Below are 16823 nucleotides of genomic sequence, written 5' to 3' on the forward strand. Positions count from 1 at the left end.
CAGACAGACAGACTTGATTGAATCCATACATTCCTGATACCTGTGTATATTCTGGTCCTGGGCTGGCATTAAGTCCAGTGGCTGCCATATATGTGCTTCCAATGGTCTTTATCTTCTCCACTCCACTGAACTTTGGCTTAGAGAGCAACTACACAGGAAATACAACATAACCATAGCAGAGTTAACATCAAACAAACCATCAAAACTGATTAGTGAAAAAGGACTGCATCATGGTAATAACATTTCAATTTTGACAAAATCAGATGAATTTCATGAGTGAATGCTATTCCAGCAGAATTTGCACACCACAGTAAGTTTGAAGTACACTTCAATGGGAAAAAGTTCAAGAGTAAAAAAGGAACCAGCTCTTTTTTTTCCTACAAAATACATGAAGCGATACGTTACCTCATCAAAGTCTGCAATGATCTCGTTGAGCAGTCTGAGGCACTCAAGACCCTCCTTGTTTACGTCGGATTCTGTGTAGAACTCTTTGAAGTCCGGGATAGAAGCAAACATCACACACACCAGGTCATATGATTGGTGATACAGATCCTGTCATTCACAGAGGAAAAGGAAGCTCAGGTATAAAATATCTGAAGACTGACTTTCAAACTAAACAAAAATAAAACATTATTTAAAAAGTGTAATCTCAATCAATTTTCCCTCAAAGCATTAATTTCAACAGAAGAAAACTCCTGGCAGTTGTCAAGCACTCCCAAGCATCTAAATTCAAGCCATAGTCAGATGTGCTTTAAATCATATCACAAGTTTGTTTGCGCTGGTCAAGTACTTTTACTTGGTGTAAGCCAGTATGAAAGTATTAGGACATATTATAACTTTGCAGTACACCTTTGTGGTACCTTTGAAGTTCAGAATCTCATACTATTTTCAGCATGTTATGAATTTAGATGCATACAAACAGTATACAAATTGTAGAAATTCTTAAGTTGATAGAAATTCTTTCCATCTACATTCTTACCTCATTCTTCCAGTTCCTGGCCAGGAAGTGCTCTGCTACATGGGCTGGCAGAACATTCTCCAGCAGAACGCGATTGAGATTCTCCATGGTTTCTATTTCCTCACATTCCTTCTTGAATTTGTTCTTCCACAGGAAATCCAACCTACAGTAATATTCATTCTGTTACAAGAGGACACAGAGGTAAAGAGACTGGAGGTCACAGCGCTATTTCAGTTAAAAACACCACACAGAGCATCTTTATTTTTAAAAGAAAATCTTTTTCTCAAAGCACAACACATACATAAATTTACACTGATGCTTTTGAAACATGAGCTGACCCCATCAACCTCATCAATTGTTCTTTTTTTGTTTAAAAGTTTGGTTCCCTTTCGAATGGAAACTCACCCCTGGAGGACACTTTGGGTAATGCCTCAGTCTTGAGCACGTCAAAACATGACAATGAACTTGACATTGGCTGGCAAAAGCCTATGACGTACTACTGGTGCAACCGGGAGTATAAAAGGGCACCTGTAGAACACGTCATCAGCTCTTTGTCTTTGGGACCCGTTTGTCTCAGTGTGTGTGAAAGATTGAGAGCAGATTAAGTGCTGTCAGTTCTTGAAGGGAGATGTATATAAACACACTGTGATCAGTAATGGTGGGGAGCTCTGCTCTGGCTTAATTATTTTCTTTAGGGACCAGAATAAAGCATTTGCACATCGCGTTTATGACACTGCGTTTGGTGAGTCAAGAATCTCTGGCAGAATAGAAACCGCAGAGCCAGTATCCACTACAAACTCGGTCTCCATAGACAGGCCTGTCTCAGTAAAAATGCGCACTAGACACTTAATCCTGTCAGTAGAATTGTCACAGTTCGTATTGCATATTTGCACTTCGGGCAAAACTTCATGGACTAGTGTTGACGATTGACAAATGCAATTATTAATTGCGTTTAGCTTTAGAAGCTGGTCAGATGCATTTGCTAAGTGCTTATTAGATCCACATCTGTTACACATCTGTTACAAGCACCAGCCTGAGACTTTCTCTGATAGGGTATGCAGCTCAGGCTTTGGCCATAAGGAATTAGTCACGACAGCCGCTGGTGTGTACCTCAGGGATGGTGACTCCTTTAGAGTCTTTGACTTTAATGTCAGCCGATGAGGCACTCATCCCTTCAGCATGGCAGCGTGTGCATTCGTTCCCAAAAGTGTCCTCTAGTCTAGGGGATACAGTTCGAGTTCCCATTCGAAAGGGAACATCGCAGGTTACGTATGTAACCATGATTGCCTGACCCCGGATATCCACCAACTGCGGAACGGCGGCGGAGTCAATAGGTTTCCATTAAAGTCAATGTCTGTATTTTCACTAACTGCGAAATGGCTGTATTCCGACTCCGTCCCAGCTCCGGCGATCCGCAGCACTCCGGAGCAGATACGCAGAGCTTCTATTTTTGCCGGATGCCGGAGAGCTCCGCAGCAATTCAGCATTTATATCGCACGATCATACGTGAATTTGCGAGATCTCGTGGGTCCTCAGGACTTCAGCTGTCAGTCATGGCCGAAGCCATTCCACAACAAATCCGGACCTGGTGGGTATTGAAGGACGGCGGAGCACGGAGCCGACACGCAGCGGAGCCGATCCGCAGCCGTTCCGCAGTTGGTGGAAATCCGGGGTAAGAAGGGGAACGAGACACTGCATCTCCTTGCCATGCTTTCAAATATTCCTGCACACATCTCCTTCAGACAAGAGCTGATGACGTGTTCTACATGTGCCCTTTTATAATCCCAGTTGCACCAGTAGTACGTTGCTGTCATCGGCCAATGTCAAGTTCATTGACGTGTTTTCACACATGCTCCAGACACCGGTCATGCCTGAGGCATTACCCAAAGTGTCCTCTAGGGGATGCAGTGTCTTGTTCCCCTTCTCAGGGAACCATGTTTACATACGTAACCCGAGGCATTTTTTTTTTTTTCTTATGTTCATCAAGGTTGGGTTTGTTTGATAAAAAATGTAGTCAATAACAGTAATATTGTAAAATATCATTAAAGGAAAAGTTTAACCAAAATTGAAAATTCTGTCAACATTCTTCACAATATCTTGTTTTGTGTTCAACAGAAGAAAAAAACTCTAACATGTTTAGAACAACTTGAGAGTGAGTAAATTATAGAATTCTCATTTTTGGGTGAACTATCCTTTTAATATTTTAAAGGACCTGTTTTCTTTTGTAGTATATCTCAAATTGTTATTTTTCTGTGAAGGCAAATCTCCATTTTCAGCAGCCATTACTCCAGTCTTTAGTGTCACATTATCCTTAAGAAATCATTCTAAAATGCTGATTTGGTGCTGAAGAAACCTTCTTGTTGTGCTGCTTAAAGTGTGCAAACCAAAATTCAGTGTCTTTGATTCTTTGAACAGAAAGTTTAAAGAACAGCATTTACTGGAAACAAATCATTTGTAACAGTATACGTGTCTTTACTGTCATTAGTATTTTACAATTGAATGTGTCCTTGCTAAATAAAAGTATCAATTTCTTAAATAAAAAAAAATTTAAAAAAAATTAAAAATTCATAATGATGAGAAAAATCATGGTGATAAGCAAAACAAAATCACCAAATGACAAATCAATATTAAATCCCAGTACTTTCACAGAACATGTAATATGACACTTTATTCTAAACCTGGAGACAGTGAAAGATAAAAGAAACAAACAAACTGTTGCAGGAAAATGAGATATACTGGATTTACCTCAACTTCTGGATAAATTGTTCATAAAATTATCACAATTATAGATAAACAAATAACAAACAATTTTGTTTTCATGCCATTCATTGCATGGTGGGAAAATTATTTGAATCCTTAGATTTAAAGGGTTAGTTCACCCAAAAATGAAAATTCTGTCATAATTTACTCACCCTCATGTCGTTCCAAATCTGTAATCTCTCAACAATTTAATTTAAAATATCTTCATTTGTGTTTCAAAGGTGAACAAAAACCTTTGAAACACAAATGAAGATATTTTAAATTAAATTTTTGAGAGATTTTTGTCCTTACATTGACAGCTACGCAACGACTATGACGTTTCAAAAAGTTCATAAAGAGATAGTAAAACTAATCCATATGAATCTGGCGGTTTAGTTTTCTGAAGAATTTTTCTGAAGAAACATGATCACTTTATATGATGAACTGATTTAATGTAGTCTTTTATTCATGTATAAACCTTAATCAGTGTACATGAACAGAAGTTCAACCATACTTGCTTTATGGGCGAAAACAACCTTCATTGGTTCTTGTGGAAGCTCAAACATGCTGCGAAACACACGAGCATGAACCTCATTGGTTCTCGCATGTCACGCAAGCATGCTTGAGCTTCCGTTGATCATAACTGATGTGTGAGTTGATCAATGTTTATATGTGAATAAAAGCATGAATGAAATATTTTCAACATATAAAGCGATCGTGTCTCTTCAGGAAATTTGGACTAAACCGCACGATTCACATGGATTTATTTTGTCAATGCAGGGTGTGGCGAACTACCATCATTCCGACATCAGTCGCCCCTGGCAACACACACAGAGCAGCTGACCAGCAATCAACGCACACACCTGACGGCCATCGACCAACTTATCACTGGGGCCATATAAACACCAGTTTGCTCTCCCAGACATTCACTAACGTCTGTTTACCCTTTTCTCTTACAGAGAGTGATTAATGAGAAGGAACCTAGAAGCCTTGATAGAACTCTCGGCTGGTCAAGCTAACTCCCTGCTGTCTGGCTGAAGTTTGCAGTCTTCACTCCACTTTCTCCAGCACTCTCACAACAGAAGCACAAGAGCACCAATACTCCTTCAATCCTCACTATTGCACAAGAAATAAAGCGCACCCTCTGGGTTTAACAACTTGCGTGTTCCCTTTCGTAGTCACTCCGAGTTACGTCAGATGACGACGAATGGGGTTTCGCTTAGAAAGCCTATCATCTTCGAGTATATAAAACGAGCCAATGGCAATGAAATGCCATGGGTCTGCGGAATTTGCATAGCGTATCTCCGCCCCACCCTGGGGGTATATAAGGAAGTACGCCGGCAACATGCAGATATGTTTTCGCTTCGGAGCCAAGTTCATCACTTCACTCCACAGCCAATTCCTGAGTATTCTCTCTACTTCTCTTCGAGACGAGCCTCTCTCCAGGTGTTGGTGTGACAGCGAGTTCCAGTGAGTGCACATTCCCTGCTTATCTGTGCAGTGATTTGCCAGAGTGTGTGTGTTCATCTCCCTGGTCGCTTCAACACTTGCGGAGAAATCTCCATTCTAAAAGAGCTTGCACGTGGCACGTCTTTTTAAAGATGCCTTGCCCGTGCACTTCTGGTTGCGGCCTATACATTTCTGACTCTGATGGGCACAATCGCTGTCTTGTGTGTCTGGGTATTGATCATGCTAAGGCAGCGTTTGTGGATGAGTCATGTTCCCATTGCGGGAACATGCCCATCGCACGGTTGCGGTCGAGACTCAATGACCTTCATGGTAGAGTCCCCTCATCCGCACCCCGATCTACGAGCTCCACGAGAGCTGGTACTTCAGCTGGCGGCCAGGGTGACCTGAGGGTTACGGTGTGGAATAAAGCGCCGACTATTCCACGCTCCACACCTCCCTCTAGCACTGTGCAACCCGTGAGTGTTCCGAATGAGCCCGCGGTACAGTCCTCTGACTTGCCGCGGGTTTCATTCGGCGCTCCAGAGGAAGATGTGATGTCGATCGCTGCATCACAAGGTGGGCAGGAGTCTTTGGGAAGTGACGATTCGGCTGTGCTGCCACCTTCGGGTGTCCCAGCATTGCCCGAGTCTGATCCCGAGCTGACGGCCATGCTTTCCCGGGCAGCCGCGGCCATTGGTCTTGAGTGGTCCCCGCCACCTGGTCCAGTGCGCTCGCGGCTGGACGATTGTTTTTTGGGGACGGCTGCTGATCCTCGTCAGCGTCCGACCCCAATGCCTTTCTTCCCAGATGTGCATGAGGAGGTCACGAGGTCCTGGAAGGCACCCTTGTCTTCCCGTGATCGCTCGGCGGCCTCCTCCGCCTTTCCTCCTCTCGACCAGGCGGCTGCCAAAGGGTACACTGGGGTTCCCCAGGTTGAACGCTCTGTTGCCATGCAACTATGTCCTCAGAGTGCTTCTTCCCATGGCGACCCTAAGAACCCCTCCAAGGCCTGTAGGTTCTCCTCAACCCTTGTGGCGAAGGCCTATAGAGCTGCGGGGCAGGCAGCCTCCTCACTGCATGCTATGGCGACACTCCAGGTCTACCAGGCCTAGATGTTGCGTGACATGCACGAGAAGAGGACTGACCCAGGGCTCTTCGATGAGCTGCGTGCCACCACCGACCTTGCTCTCCGAGCGACGAAGGTGACCGCGCGCTCCCTGGGTCAGGTGATGTCCACTTGTGTGGTCCAGGAGAGACACATGTGGCTTAACCTGGCTGATATATGCGGAAGGCCGAGCGAACCCGTTTCCTCGACACCCCCATATCCCAGGCTGGCCTCTTCGGTGGGGCAGTCGAGGACTTTGCCCAGCAGTTCCCGGCTGCCCAGAAGCAGACTGAGGCTCTAAAACATGTCCTGCCCCGACTGCCCGCTGCTGCCTCCACCCAGCCGTCGGCACAGGCGCCTCAGTCTGCTCGCTGCCGAGGACGCCCTCCTGCGGTTCCCCCCCCCCTCCCGCACGGCCCCAGCAGCAGCCTTTACCCGGGCCGCGCCGTGGAGGAAGCCGCAGGAAGGCGTCACAGCCCCCTCCAACCCCGCGCCCCGCTAAACGCCAGGCCAAGCGGCGCTCCTGAGACGGGCTGCTCAGAGATGGCTCTCAGTTCTGTGCAGGAGACGGTAGCAGGGCCGCTCCTTCCCCCGGTGGAGGGCCGGGGGAGAATCCTTGGTTTTCCCACCCCCGCTGCCCGTCGAGGGCACCCTAATGTGGTTAAAGACAGAACTGACACACCCATCTCTGAGCCCACAGAGGTCGAGGATGACAAGACATGCCTATGTGTTGAAGTGGAACCTCTTCGTCAACTGGTGTTCTTCTAAACATCTAGAACCCATGAAATGCCCGATCAGTGTCGTGCTTTCCTTCCTGCAAGAGGGGTTGGAGCGAAGGCTGTCTCCCTCCACCCTGAAAGTGTATGTTGCTCTGCAATCAGTGGAGCTTAAGTTCCTGTCAATGAAGACAGCACTCCTGGTTGCATTGGCCTCCATCAAGAGGGTAGGGGACCTGCAGGCATTTTCGGTTGACGAAGCGTGCCTGGAATTCGGACCGGCTAACTCTCACGTGATCCTGAGACCCCGGCCTGGATATGTGCCCAAGGTTCCCACCACCCCCTTTCGAGACCAGGTGGTGAACCTGCAAGCACTGCCCTTGGAGGAGGCAGACCCAGCCTTGGCACTGCTCTGTCCAGTCTCTGTCTCCGTGCTTACGTAGACAGAACGCAGTGTTTCAGGACCTCAGATCAGCTCTTTGTCTGTCATGGTGGGAAGCTGAAGGGAAAGGCTCTCTCCAAGCAAAGGTTGTCTCACTGGATAGTGGACGCCATTGCTTTGGCTTACCAGCAGCAAGGTCGACCGTGCCCCCTTGGTGTGACGGCGAGATTCTACAAACTCCGAGTGGAGCCAGTTTCTTCTCATGTACTCGCTTCAACTAGCCGGTACTAGATTCTGCTCAGGTGTCTTCGCTTGCTCGCCATTCCTCTCCACGGACGGGATACATGCGATATTCCCTCAGGTGAACCTAATAAGCCCTGAGTCTCCTCCAGCACTGTCGACGTCAACGCCAGAGTTATGCCACCGGCAGCTTTCGCGCTTGGCTAGGTGCCTCCATGTGCATGGTTCCCCCTCTGGGTGACCCCCACATGTGAATTTCCACTGTAAGCCTCTCTGAGCATGTGTCTTTCCCTTGGCAGGCCACCTTGCCACCTCTGGGGTTGAAATATTCCACCTGCGGCTGGACACCCCAGTGATACTCCATATGCAGGGTCATATGTGTATTCCAAGTCCCCCCCCTTCGGGCTGGACATAATTGCATATTTCCACTGAGATATGCTTACCATTGTGTCTTGGTATTCCTGTGTTAAGTAGGACTCCTTCGTCCGTGCTAGTCTCACGACAGGGAGCTCAGACTTACGCAGGGCACTGGAAGACAGTCGAGAGGTGGCGTGATTAGACTGGGAACCCCATTCGTCGTCATCCGACGTAACTCGGAGTGACTACGAAAGGGAACGTCTCGGTTACATATGTAACCCTTGTTCCCTGAGTAGGGAACGGAGACGTTACGTCTCCCTGCCACTTCCGCTGTACCGCTGGAACGCCTGAGTTCAGTCTCGGCTCCTCAGCGAAGACATATCTGCATGTTGCCGGCGTACTTCCTTATATACCCCCAGGGTGGGGCGGAGATACACTATGCAAATTCCGCAGACCCATGGCATTTCATTGCCATTGGCTCGTTTTATATACTCGAAGATGATAGGCTTTCTAAGCGAAACCCCATTCGTCGTCATCCGACGTAACGTCTCCGTTCCCTACTCAGGGAACGAGGGTTACATACGTAACCGAGACGTTTTCTCTCCTTTTTCCCCAAGCCCGGCTACAGGGGATAGAAATCTCTCAGATTTCATAAAAAATATCTTCATTTGTGTTCCAAAGATGAACGAAAGTCTTACGGGTTTGGAACAACATGAGGGTGAGTAAATGATAAATGTGTAGGGTGAACTAACCCTTTAATACCTTCGTTGGCTACAATAACCTCCAAATGCTTGCAATACATCTTCACAATCAAATGTCATATGGTAAACTCTTTCAGAATATTATACTGGGTTTCTTTATCATTAATCAGATTACACTGTCAATTGCATTCTCATCAATACAGTATACTTCTTGGCATTATCTATGACCGGCATTCAAGGTTTGAACTCCCGTTCTGTATCCTATCCGTAAAGGGTCTTAATTCTTAATTCCATAATTCTGGAGGACCTGGCCATTGAGAACCTTTGGAAAATTATAAACCTGAATTGTGATAAGTTATGCAGATCATCCAATTCATTGTAGTCAGTATTTCCTTTGAGTCTTTTCAGCATAATACAATAAAACCCATATTTATTTATATGCTGGAGTTTGCCTATCTTGCCGTCTAATGTTGTCATTTTAATACCTTAACCAAGTTTAGTGTCCTCATATTTTGATTTTAAAATAAAACCTGAAGTATCATTAAAAGCAAATATTGTGCAAATATCCCCTCCAGACATTACTTTAGGGCACTACTGTATATGCTGTGAACAAGAAGAATATATATGTTCTTGTAATTATTCATTACTTTGAATTATATTTTGTAACTAGTCTTTATTGGCTCTCATTTCTTGGGGGATTACATCAAATAATGTATATATAAATGTTACTGTGTAAAAACACTGATCAATAAGGAGATTTCACACAGTGACCAAAACTATAAATTAAACTACATATTAATTATAGTTACATTTATTTGTCATTGCAATTCAACCCCAAGGGTCCTTAATTTATTGCAAGTAGGTATAGAAAACTGCACTCTTGTTCCTTTAATAAACAGAGTGGGATCTGTGATCGCTTTGTAACATAAGCCACATGAAGGAAATAAACAGACTAATAAAGAAGTGAATTAAATCAACACGCCTGTCTGAAATTACATGGATGAGAGAGGTTGGACAAACACTCTGAGGAGAGTGGCCCTGAATATCAATCTGTCCATCTTCTGTTTCTACTATCACACCGCTACTCTAAGAAAAAATTGTGATACATTTAATAAAAAATATTAAATAGCATGAAATAAAATATTTACTAGAATGACCCTAGTCCCTCCTTCTAATATAATCAGTTGCAATTAAGGAATCATGAAGCAGCGTTTTATATATTGTTATTGTTGTTTCTGTAAGAATTAACTATCAATTTAAAGGGGTCATGAACTGGATTGTTTTATTATTTTATAATGTTGCCTGGGGTGCCCTTATAATGTTAGTATGATTTTTACATAAAAAATTGTCATAATTTATAAATAAAAGCCATTTTTCCAAGCCTGATTTCTGCCTCAGATTTGAACGCTCCGTTTTAAGGGGCGTGTCTGCTGTGAGACTGCAGTGTAAACGCCCACTGCTGTGATTGGCTGACATGCTTGCAATGAAATAGCTAGTATTACATGAACTCTCTCGAAAACTTTTACTACGTTTTTACTATTACAGCTACCGAGATTAACAAATCGTGAAAAGTATCGTTTAAAGCATTATATTTAAATCTATTCCATCACATGAAAGGTTGCAGCATGATGAGCATTGAGCAGATGAAAGACAGTCTGTTGATCGCGTGAATAAAGATCTTATCATTGCAACGCGATTTTTGCACTCTCACAAATGCTTACACCAAATCACAATGCAAACACGATGTGAGTACACAGTAAGAGCTTCGTTGTGTAGTGTAACAGTGTCATTATGTCATCACGAGTTTGGCAAGTGTCCAGATAAGCTCTCGCGGCTCGCGCTGTGCTGTTTGATTGACAGCTTGGGCGAAAGGGATCGTTCTTTGATCGCTTTCTGTAGGCTATATAATTTAATAACAGTTTAAAAAAAGATTATTTTCATAATACTACGAGAAATTATGTGAAGTTGATCGTTTAGTCACTGATGCATAAACAGTATTGAACGATTTTAAGAGAAATATCTGAACTTGAATAATTACACAGAAATCACTGATCGCAGATCAGGCATTAGAGTATGGTTACTTACATGTTGCTGGCAGATCCGTGTCGGGAAATTGTGATTGACTGATTTAATAAAGTTTAACCATGCTGGAATCCGAAGGAAGCTTATGCAGACTGTCTTCTTCCACAAACAGGCGCTGCACAATATTTAGTAAACAGCATGTTTATTGCTTGTAAGTAGCTCGATCCGGTAGCAATTATCATGTCGTCCTATGTTATTTAGCATGTTTGGGCGAATCGGTGGGCGGGGCTAAACAGGCCGTGTTGAAGTAGGCGTTGATCTTCTTTTGTGGAGGCGGTGTTTTATCCTCTTTGACGTCATAGTTCCCCACTTTGAAAAACGAGTCGTTTGCTGAGCCTGATGTCTATAAAAGCTTTTATTGGACTAACAAGGTAGTTTTCAGTTCTGAAACTTACAGGATATTAGTATGATGATCTCTTATATGTCAAAAGCTCAAGGAAACTTTGATTTCTCAGTTCATCACCCCTTTAAATTAAAATGTTGCTTAAAAAAATTATAGAAATTTAAAGACTAGAATATTTTGTCTGTATTCCGTATAAGCACCAAGAGAATGGAATGAAATATAATATTTCATGAAATAAATTATTTTAATTCTAAAATCACATAAGCCATATATTCAAAGCTACAGATAAACACATACCCAAGGCCGAACCTTTCATAGCAAACAGCTAACTTACACTATTTACCTGTAGTACTTGGCAGAAAAAGTTAATTGTGGATAACAATAATATCAATACAATATAATCAATAATAACTTTTAAAATAACTTTTGCACATAATTTTGCATTGTTCTTAACACTTATTGCCTGTGTTAAATTAATTTTACTGCATGTCCTCTCTTGGCTAAAATCCATTTTATTTATTTATACGTTTATATTCCAAACTTGCATTGGATTGGATTTGAGGAAGCAAATAGGATTTAGAATTGTAATTCAAACGTGCTAAATTGGAAAGTAAAATTGAAACGGAATTCAAAGAAATTCATAACTGCTGTAAGTGTAGTTTTAAATAATAATGTCATTACATTTCCTTAACATACTGAATATCACGATAAATAGTATAATGACTGTTGTTTTGAAAGTACATAAATCCCTCAAATTGGGCACCTTATGCAACTTTAATTCAAATTTCTTTTTCATTTACTGTGAGAAAGGAAGCCAGTTCTTCAATTCTGAATTGTGCCCCAACCCTGGAAAGTGTATTTAAAAATGTAGCACATGTACATACATACAATATGCAAATAAATGTTTAACATAATGATCACTGTTTCACCAACTATTTCATCACTATTATGTTGTAATCCACAAATGATTTGGTTTATAAAAATAACTCACCTGTCTAGCTAGAACAAGCAGGGTGACGAAGAATATAAAGAGAGACACAGAGCCCATTGTTTTCAAGTCTTTCAGAACTCCTGGCCTTGTTTTGTCAAGAAAAAGAGAGAGAGAAATATAAGACTTGCCAGCATCATTTTTTTTTTTTTTTTTTTTTTTTTTAACAAATCGTGACATCTGTAGCCCAAGATGGCCAGCAGACCATGTCCACCACAGCTGTCAATTAACAGGAAGTGTCTGTGCTGGTTCACACTGATTTATTTTCAACATCCGGAAACAGTAATCATCAGGAAATTGTTGTGCGTGAAGCAAATCCATTTTGTTGAGCTAGTTTTGGGATAAAGGACCAAAACATCAAGAGTTTTTAGATAATTGTATGAATTGCTTCACACTAAAAATGTGGTTTGATACTGTATATACACATGGTTGCCTATGATTAGGCTACCTTATCAGATCAGATTTGACTAGCGACAACATTGGCTTACTGTAAAAAAAAAAAAAAAAAAAAACCTTAAAACACTGATTTTTATATACTGGCTTCTAATGAATAATATAAGAAATACCTTTACATTAAATTATAAGTTATTCAATATGCCAAATTTCATGGGGAATAACCTGTTAAATAATATGTAAAGTTTTGAAACAATGTGAGAGATTGATACAGAAGTTGATACAGAAGTACAATTACTATGGTGCAACATATTTAACACATACTACATTACATGGCCAAAAGTACTGTATGTGGACACTCCCTTTGACTTAATGGGCTCCAGTGAAATTCAGTAAAAACAAATCATAATGAACACACAATGACATCTGGATAACTGTGTGCTCTGCACTGTGTGGCAACAGTTTGGGGAGAGATGTTTTCTGTTCCAGAGTGACAATGTGAGATCCTAAACAAATGATTTACTGTCTGGTGTGGAAGAACTTTTTTTGTAAAAAAACAAAACCAAAAAAAAAAGTATAGACCTGAACCCCAATGAACACCTGTGGGATGAGCTAAAATGCTGACTGCAACCCAACTCTCAACACTCTCCGTGCCTGACCTCAATTATGCTTTTTTGTCTGAATGAGAGAATCACGGCCATTGTGATCTAGTGCAATGCTTACCCAGAGCAATGGAAGCTCTTATATTAGCACAGGAAGGACTAACTTTTTATTAATGTCCATTCCCAACCACATATCTGTGTATTTTTTGAGTCTCTACATAATTCTGACCATCAAGTGTATTTTACAAGCACTCACCTTTCCAGGATTTCGGTTTTGTAGAGGAACTTGCTGTACTCGTCCAGCAGAGATGCGTGTGTTTGAAGTATGATGATGTTGTAGAGCACCACGGCTGTTAGCATGATTAGCATCTTTAGCTCATAGTTGATCCTCAGAAACACTGAGCAGGAGATCAGTCCCAGAATGCAACTGTAGATAAAATACTAATGACAGAAAAACACAGAAATCATAAACACTGTGTTGTTACTGTAAAAAAAAAAAAAAAAAAACATCTGTGCTTATTATAAAAAACTATATTTAAATCAAATACATAACCAGTTGGCTATCTATCTACAAAAAAGCTTTGCATTTTGTTAAAAAGTAAACACGTATGGAATACTCTGAATCCTTTTGCCTAAGGCCTGTTCTTCAGATTAACTGCTTTTGCCCAACATCTGCCAGATTTTGACTGCAGTGTGAATTAGCACCAGTCAAAACTTATTTCAAAAAGTGTATGAAACAAACACAAAAAAACTGAAGCAGCAGTATAAATGTTCTATATTAGAACGAATTATTAGAATTGTGTCAGCAAGGTGCAAGCAGACCATGAAGAAGCAGAAGATGATGATTCAAAACACAGAGTTTAATAAAAATCCAAAATGTGATACATTTAATAATAAAAAAAAATTGATATCTTTGCACAATTTGTCTGAATTCCTCAACCATATATAGCATTTATTTGTTTGTTTATACATTTATATTCCAAACCTGCATTGGATTGGATTTGAGGAAGCAAATAGGATGTAGAATTGTAATTCAAACGTGCTAAATTGGAAAGTAGAATTGAAGTGGAAATCAAAGAAATTCATATATGCTCTAAGTATAGTTTTAAATAATAATAATGTCACTACATTTAATCAACATACGGAACATCACGATAAACAGTATAATGACTGTTGTTTTGAAAATACTTAACTCCCTCAAATTGGGCACCTTATGCAACTTTAAGATATTCTAAAAGGTATTCCACAGATGCTTAGAACTAACACTGAGGCTAACATAAGTATAGTCCAGACAAACACTGAGTGAAGGTGAGGAACTAATATACACATGGTGATTAACTCAATGACAAACAGCTGTGATGATGATTAGTGTCCATGGAAACTGATGAGTGGCGGGAAATTCAAACAAAGGAACACTTGTGCCTAATGAAAACAAACTAATAAGTCAGAGACATTGTGTAATTAGGTAATTAAATCCCTATTTGAAAAACTGGGGTTAAGCTGCATTAATCACAAAATAAAATGAAATAAAATAAATCTTTGGCTGAAATTAATTTGTTGACAGTAATTCCACATGTTGGAAATAGGTTTTCTTAAAATTAAAATGTAATCTATCTTGTTTAGCAAAACTGAACTGAGTAAACTACAATAAAATTGGACATGTCAAAGTACCTCAAATTAATTATTGTAGTTAACTACTAGCTGTTACGTAATGATTGTTATAGTATGTGTGTTATGTATGTTATGGTCACACACACACACGCACACACACACAACTTTAACACAAAACCCCAAATTTCACTGTTTTTGGCCATGACACAAAATGACCAGCTAACATCATTTCACCAATCATATCATCAGCACATGGGAAAGTATGAACAAGTAGTCAATCAATCTATCATTCTGATGGATTATAAAATCAGAATGATTGCGAACACAATGATTGGAAGCACTTCTTCCCTCCTAATCATTGTGTTCACAATGGTTATCGCCAAAGAAAGATGTGCAACCATCTGTGCATCAAAATGGCCTCACATGCAAGGAAATTGCTGCAAGGAATATTGCACCTGAAAGAACCATTTACAAACTCATCAAGGAGAGGTTCAACTGCACTGAAGAAGGCTTCATGACGTCCCAGAGTGTACTGCAAGCGCCAGGACCATCTCCTCCTGAGGAGTCAGCTATGGAATCGTGTCCCCAGTAGAGCTTGCTCAGTATTGACAGCAGGAGGGTGTGAGAGCATCTGCTCACACAGCGAGGCCAAGACTTTTGGACAACGACATGGTGTCAAGAAGGGCAGCAAAGAAGCCACTTCTCTCCAAGAAAACCTCAAGGACATACTGAAATTCTGCAGAAGTACAAGGATTAGACCACTTAAGACTGGTGCAAAGTTATCTTCTCTGATAAAGCCCCCTTCCAGCTGTTGGGACATCTGGAAAATCAATTGTCTGGAGAAGAAGAGGTGAATTCTACCATAAGTCCTGTGTCATGACAACACTGAAGACCTGACACCATCCATATGTCTCCTATCAATCCAGGTGCAATTTGGTAATGTTCCATTCATTGTCACAAGGCAAGAATGATAATGAAGTGGCTCAGAGATCGTTACATTGAAATTTTAGATCCATGGCAAGGCAACTACCCAGAACTTAATCCCATAGAGAACCAAAAGATGAGTGGACAAGCAAGAGCCCAAAAATTGTGATATACTCCAAGCGCTAATAAGGCAAGAATAGATCGCCATTAGTCAAGATTTGGCCAAGAAGCTGATGTCCAGCATGCCAGAGTGAATTTCAGAGGTTAAGAAGGGTCAACACTCTAAATATTGCATAAATGTTTTTTGGGTCAATAAAAGCATTTAAAACTTAGCAAATGCATATCTCAGTTTTCCAGTTTGGGGCAGTCATGGACTTAGGGTTAAAGAGTCAGACTGGTAACCCGAAGGTTGCGGGTTCGATTCTCAATACTGGCTGGAAATGATTGAGGTGGCACCTAACCCCCAATCACTCCCCGTGCGCCACAGCAAAAATGGCTGCCCACTTCTGGGTGTGTGTGTGTTCACTGCTCCTAATGTGTGCACTAAATTGGATGGGTAAAATGCAGAGGACAAATTCCGAGTATGGGTTACCATACTTGGCTTTCACGGTCACTTTCAGTATACCATTGAAACGTGAAAATATAATCTACAAATAGTAAAGCAGCAAACTTTGCTAAACAAAATTTGTCACTGCCAATACTTTTGGCCAAGACTGTATAGTGCTTGTAGAAGAAAATGACATACTACCTAATATACTCATTCTCACAATATACTCATTCTTAGTACAAGCTAACCACAATCGTAACCACCTAACAAAGCTAAACTTAACAAAACCTCTTCTAAATGAAACAATTCTTGCTTTTCTCATCACATAAAACAACACTTAGCTTCCACATTTACTCTCCATGCATGATCCACAAATTAAATTAGGCCATTATGTCAAGAACTGCACTGTATTAGATAATTTTAAGTAAATTGAGCAAGTAGCAATAATGTATCTAAATATTTAGTAAACAGTTTGGATGTCCATCTGAAGAGTTTGAAAAGCTGTTTGATTTTATTTAAGATTCTAACAAGGACACACAACACTATAGTTAACTCACAGGAAGGTAGAATGTGTTCTTGTCCAGGTAAGATATGGGTTGCCCATCAGGCTGAAGAAGTGTCTCATTTGATGTATTATAAACAGCATCTGTGGAAGATAGGTTGTCTTCTACAAAGAACTGCAAAAA

The 16823-nt window shown here is 41.2% G+C and overlaps 1 protein-coding gene across 1 annotated transcript in view; it reads right to left on the reverse strand.

Moving 5' to 3' along the window:
• The window catches only part of adcy2a (adenylate cyclase 2a), a 150430-nt gene that overhangs the window by 3078 nt on the left and 130529 nt on the right, over positions 1-16823 (reverse strand). Inside the window, exons 17-22 of the mRNA XM_079895302.1 lie at positions 16695-16814; positions 13312-13496; positions 12064-12148; positions 980-1138; positions 406-552; positions 41-148 (exon numbers count right to left, since the gene is read on the reverse strand). Coding sequence (XP_079751428.1) covers positions 41-148; positions 406-552; positions 980-1138; positions 12064-12148; positions 13312-13496; positions 16695-16814 — 804 coding nt within the window. The remainder of the gene's footprint in view (positions 1-40; positions 149-405; positions 553-979; positions 1139-12063; positions 12149-13311; positions 13497-16694; positions 16815-16823) is intronic.

The sequence above is a fragment of the Squalius cephalus genome, assembly GCF_949319135.1.
Source record: "Squalius cephalus genome assembly, chromosome: 15".
NCBI classification, from domain to species: domain Eukaryota; kingdom Metazoa; phylum Chordata; class Actinopteri; order Cypriniformes; family Leuciscidae; genus Squalius; species Squalius cephalus.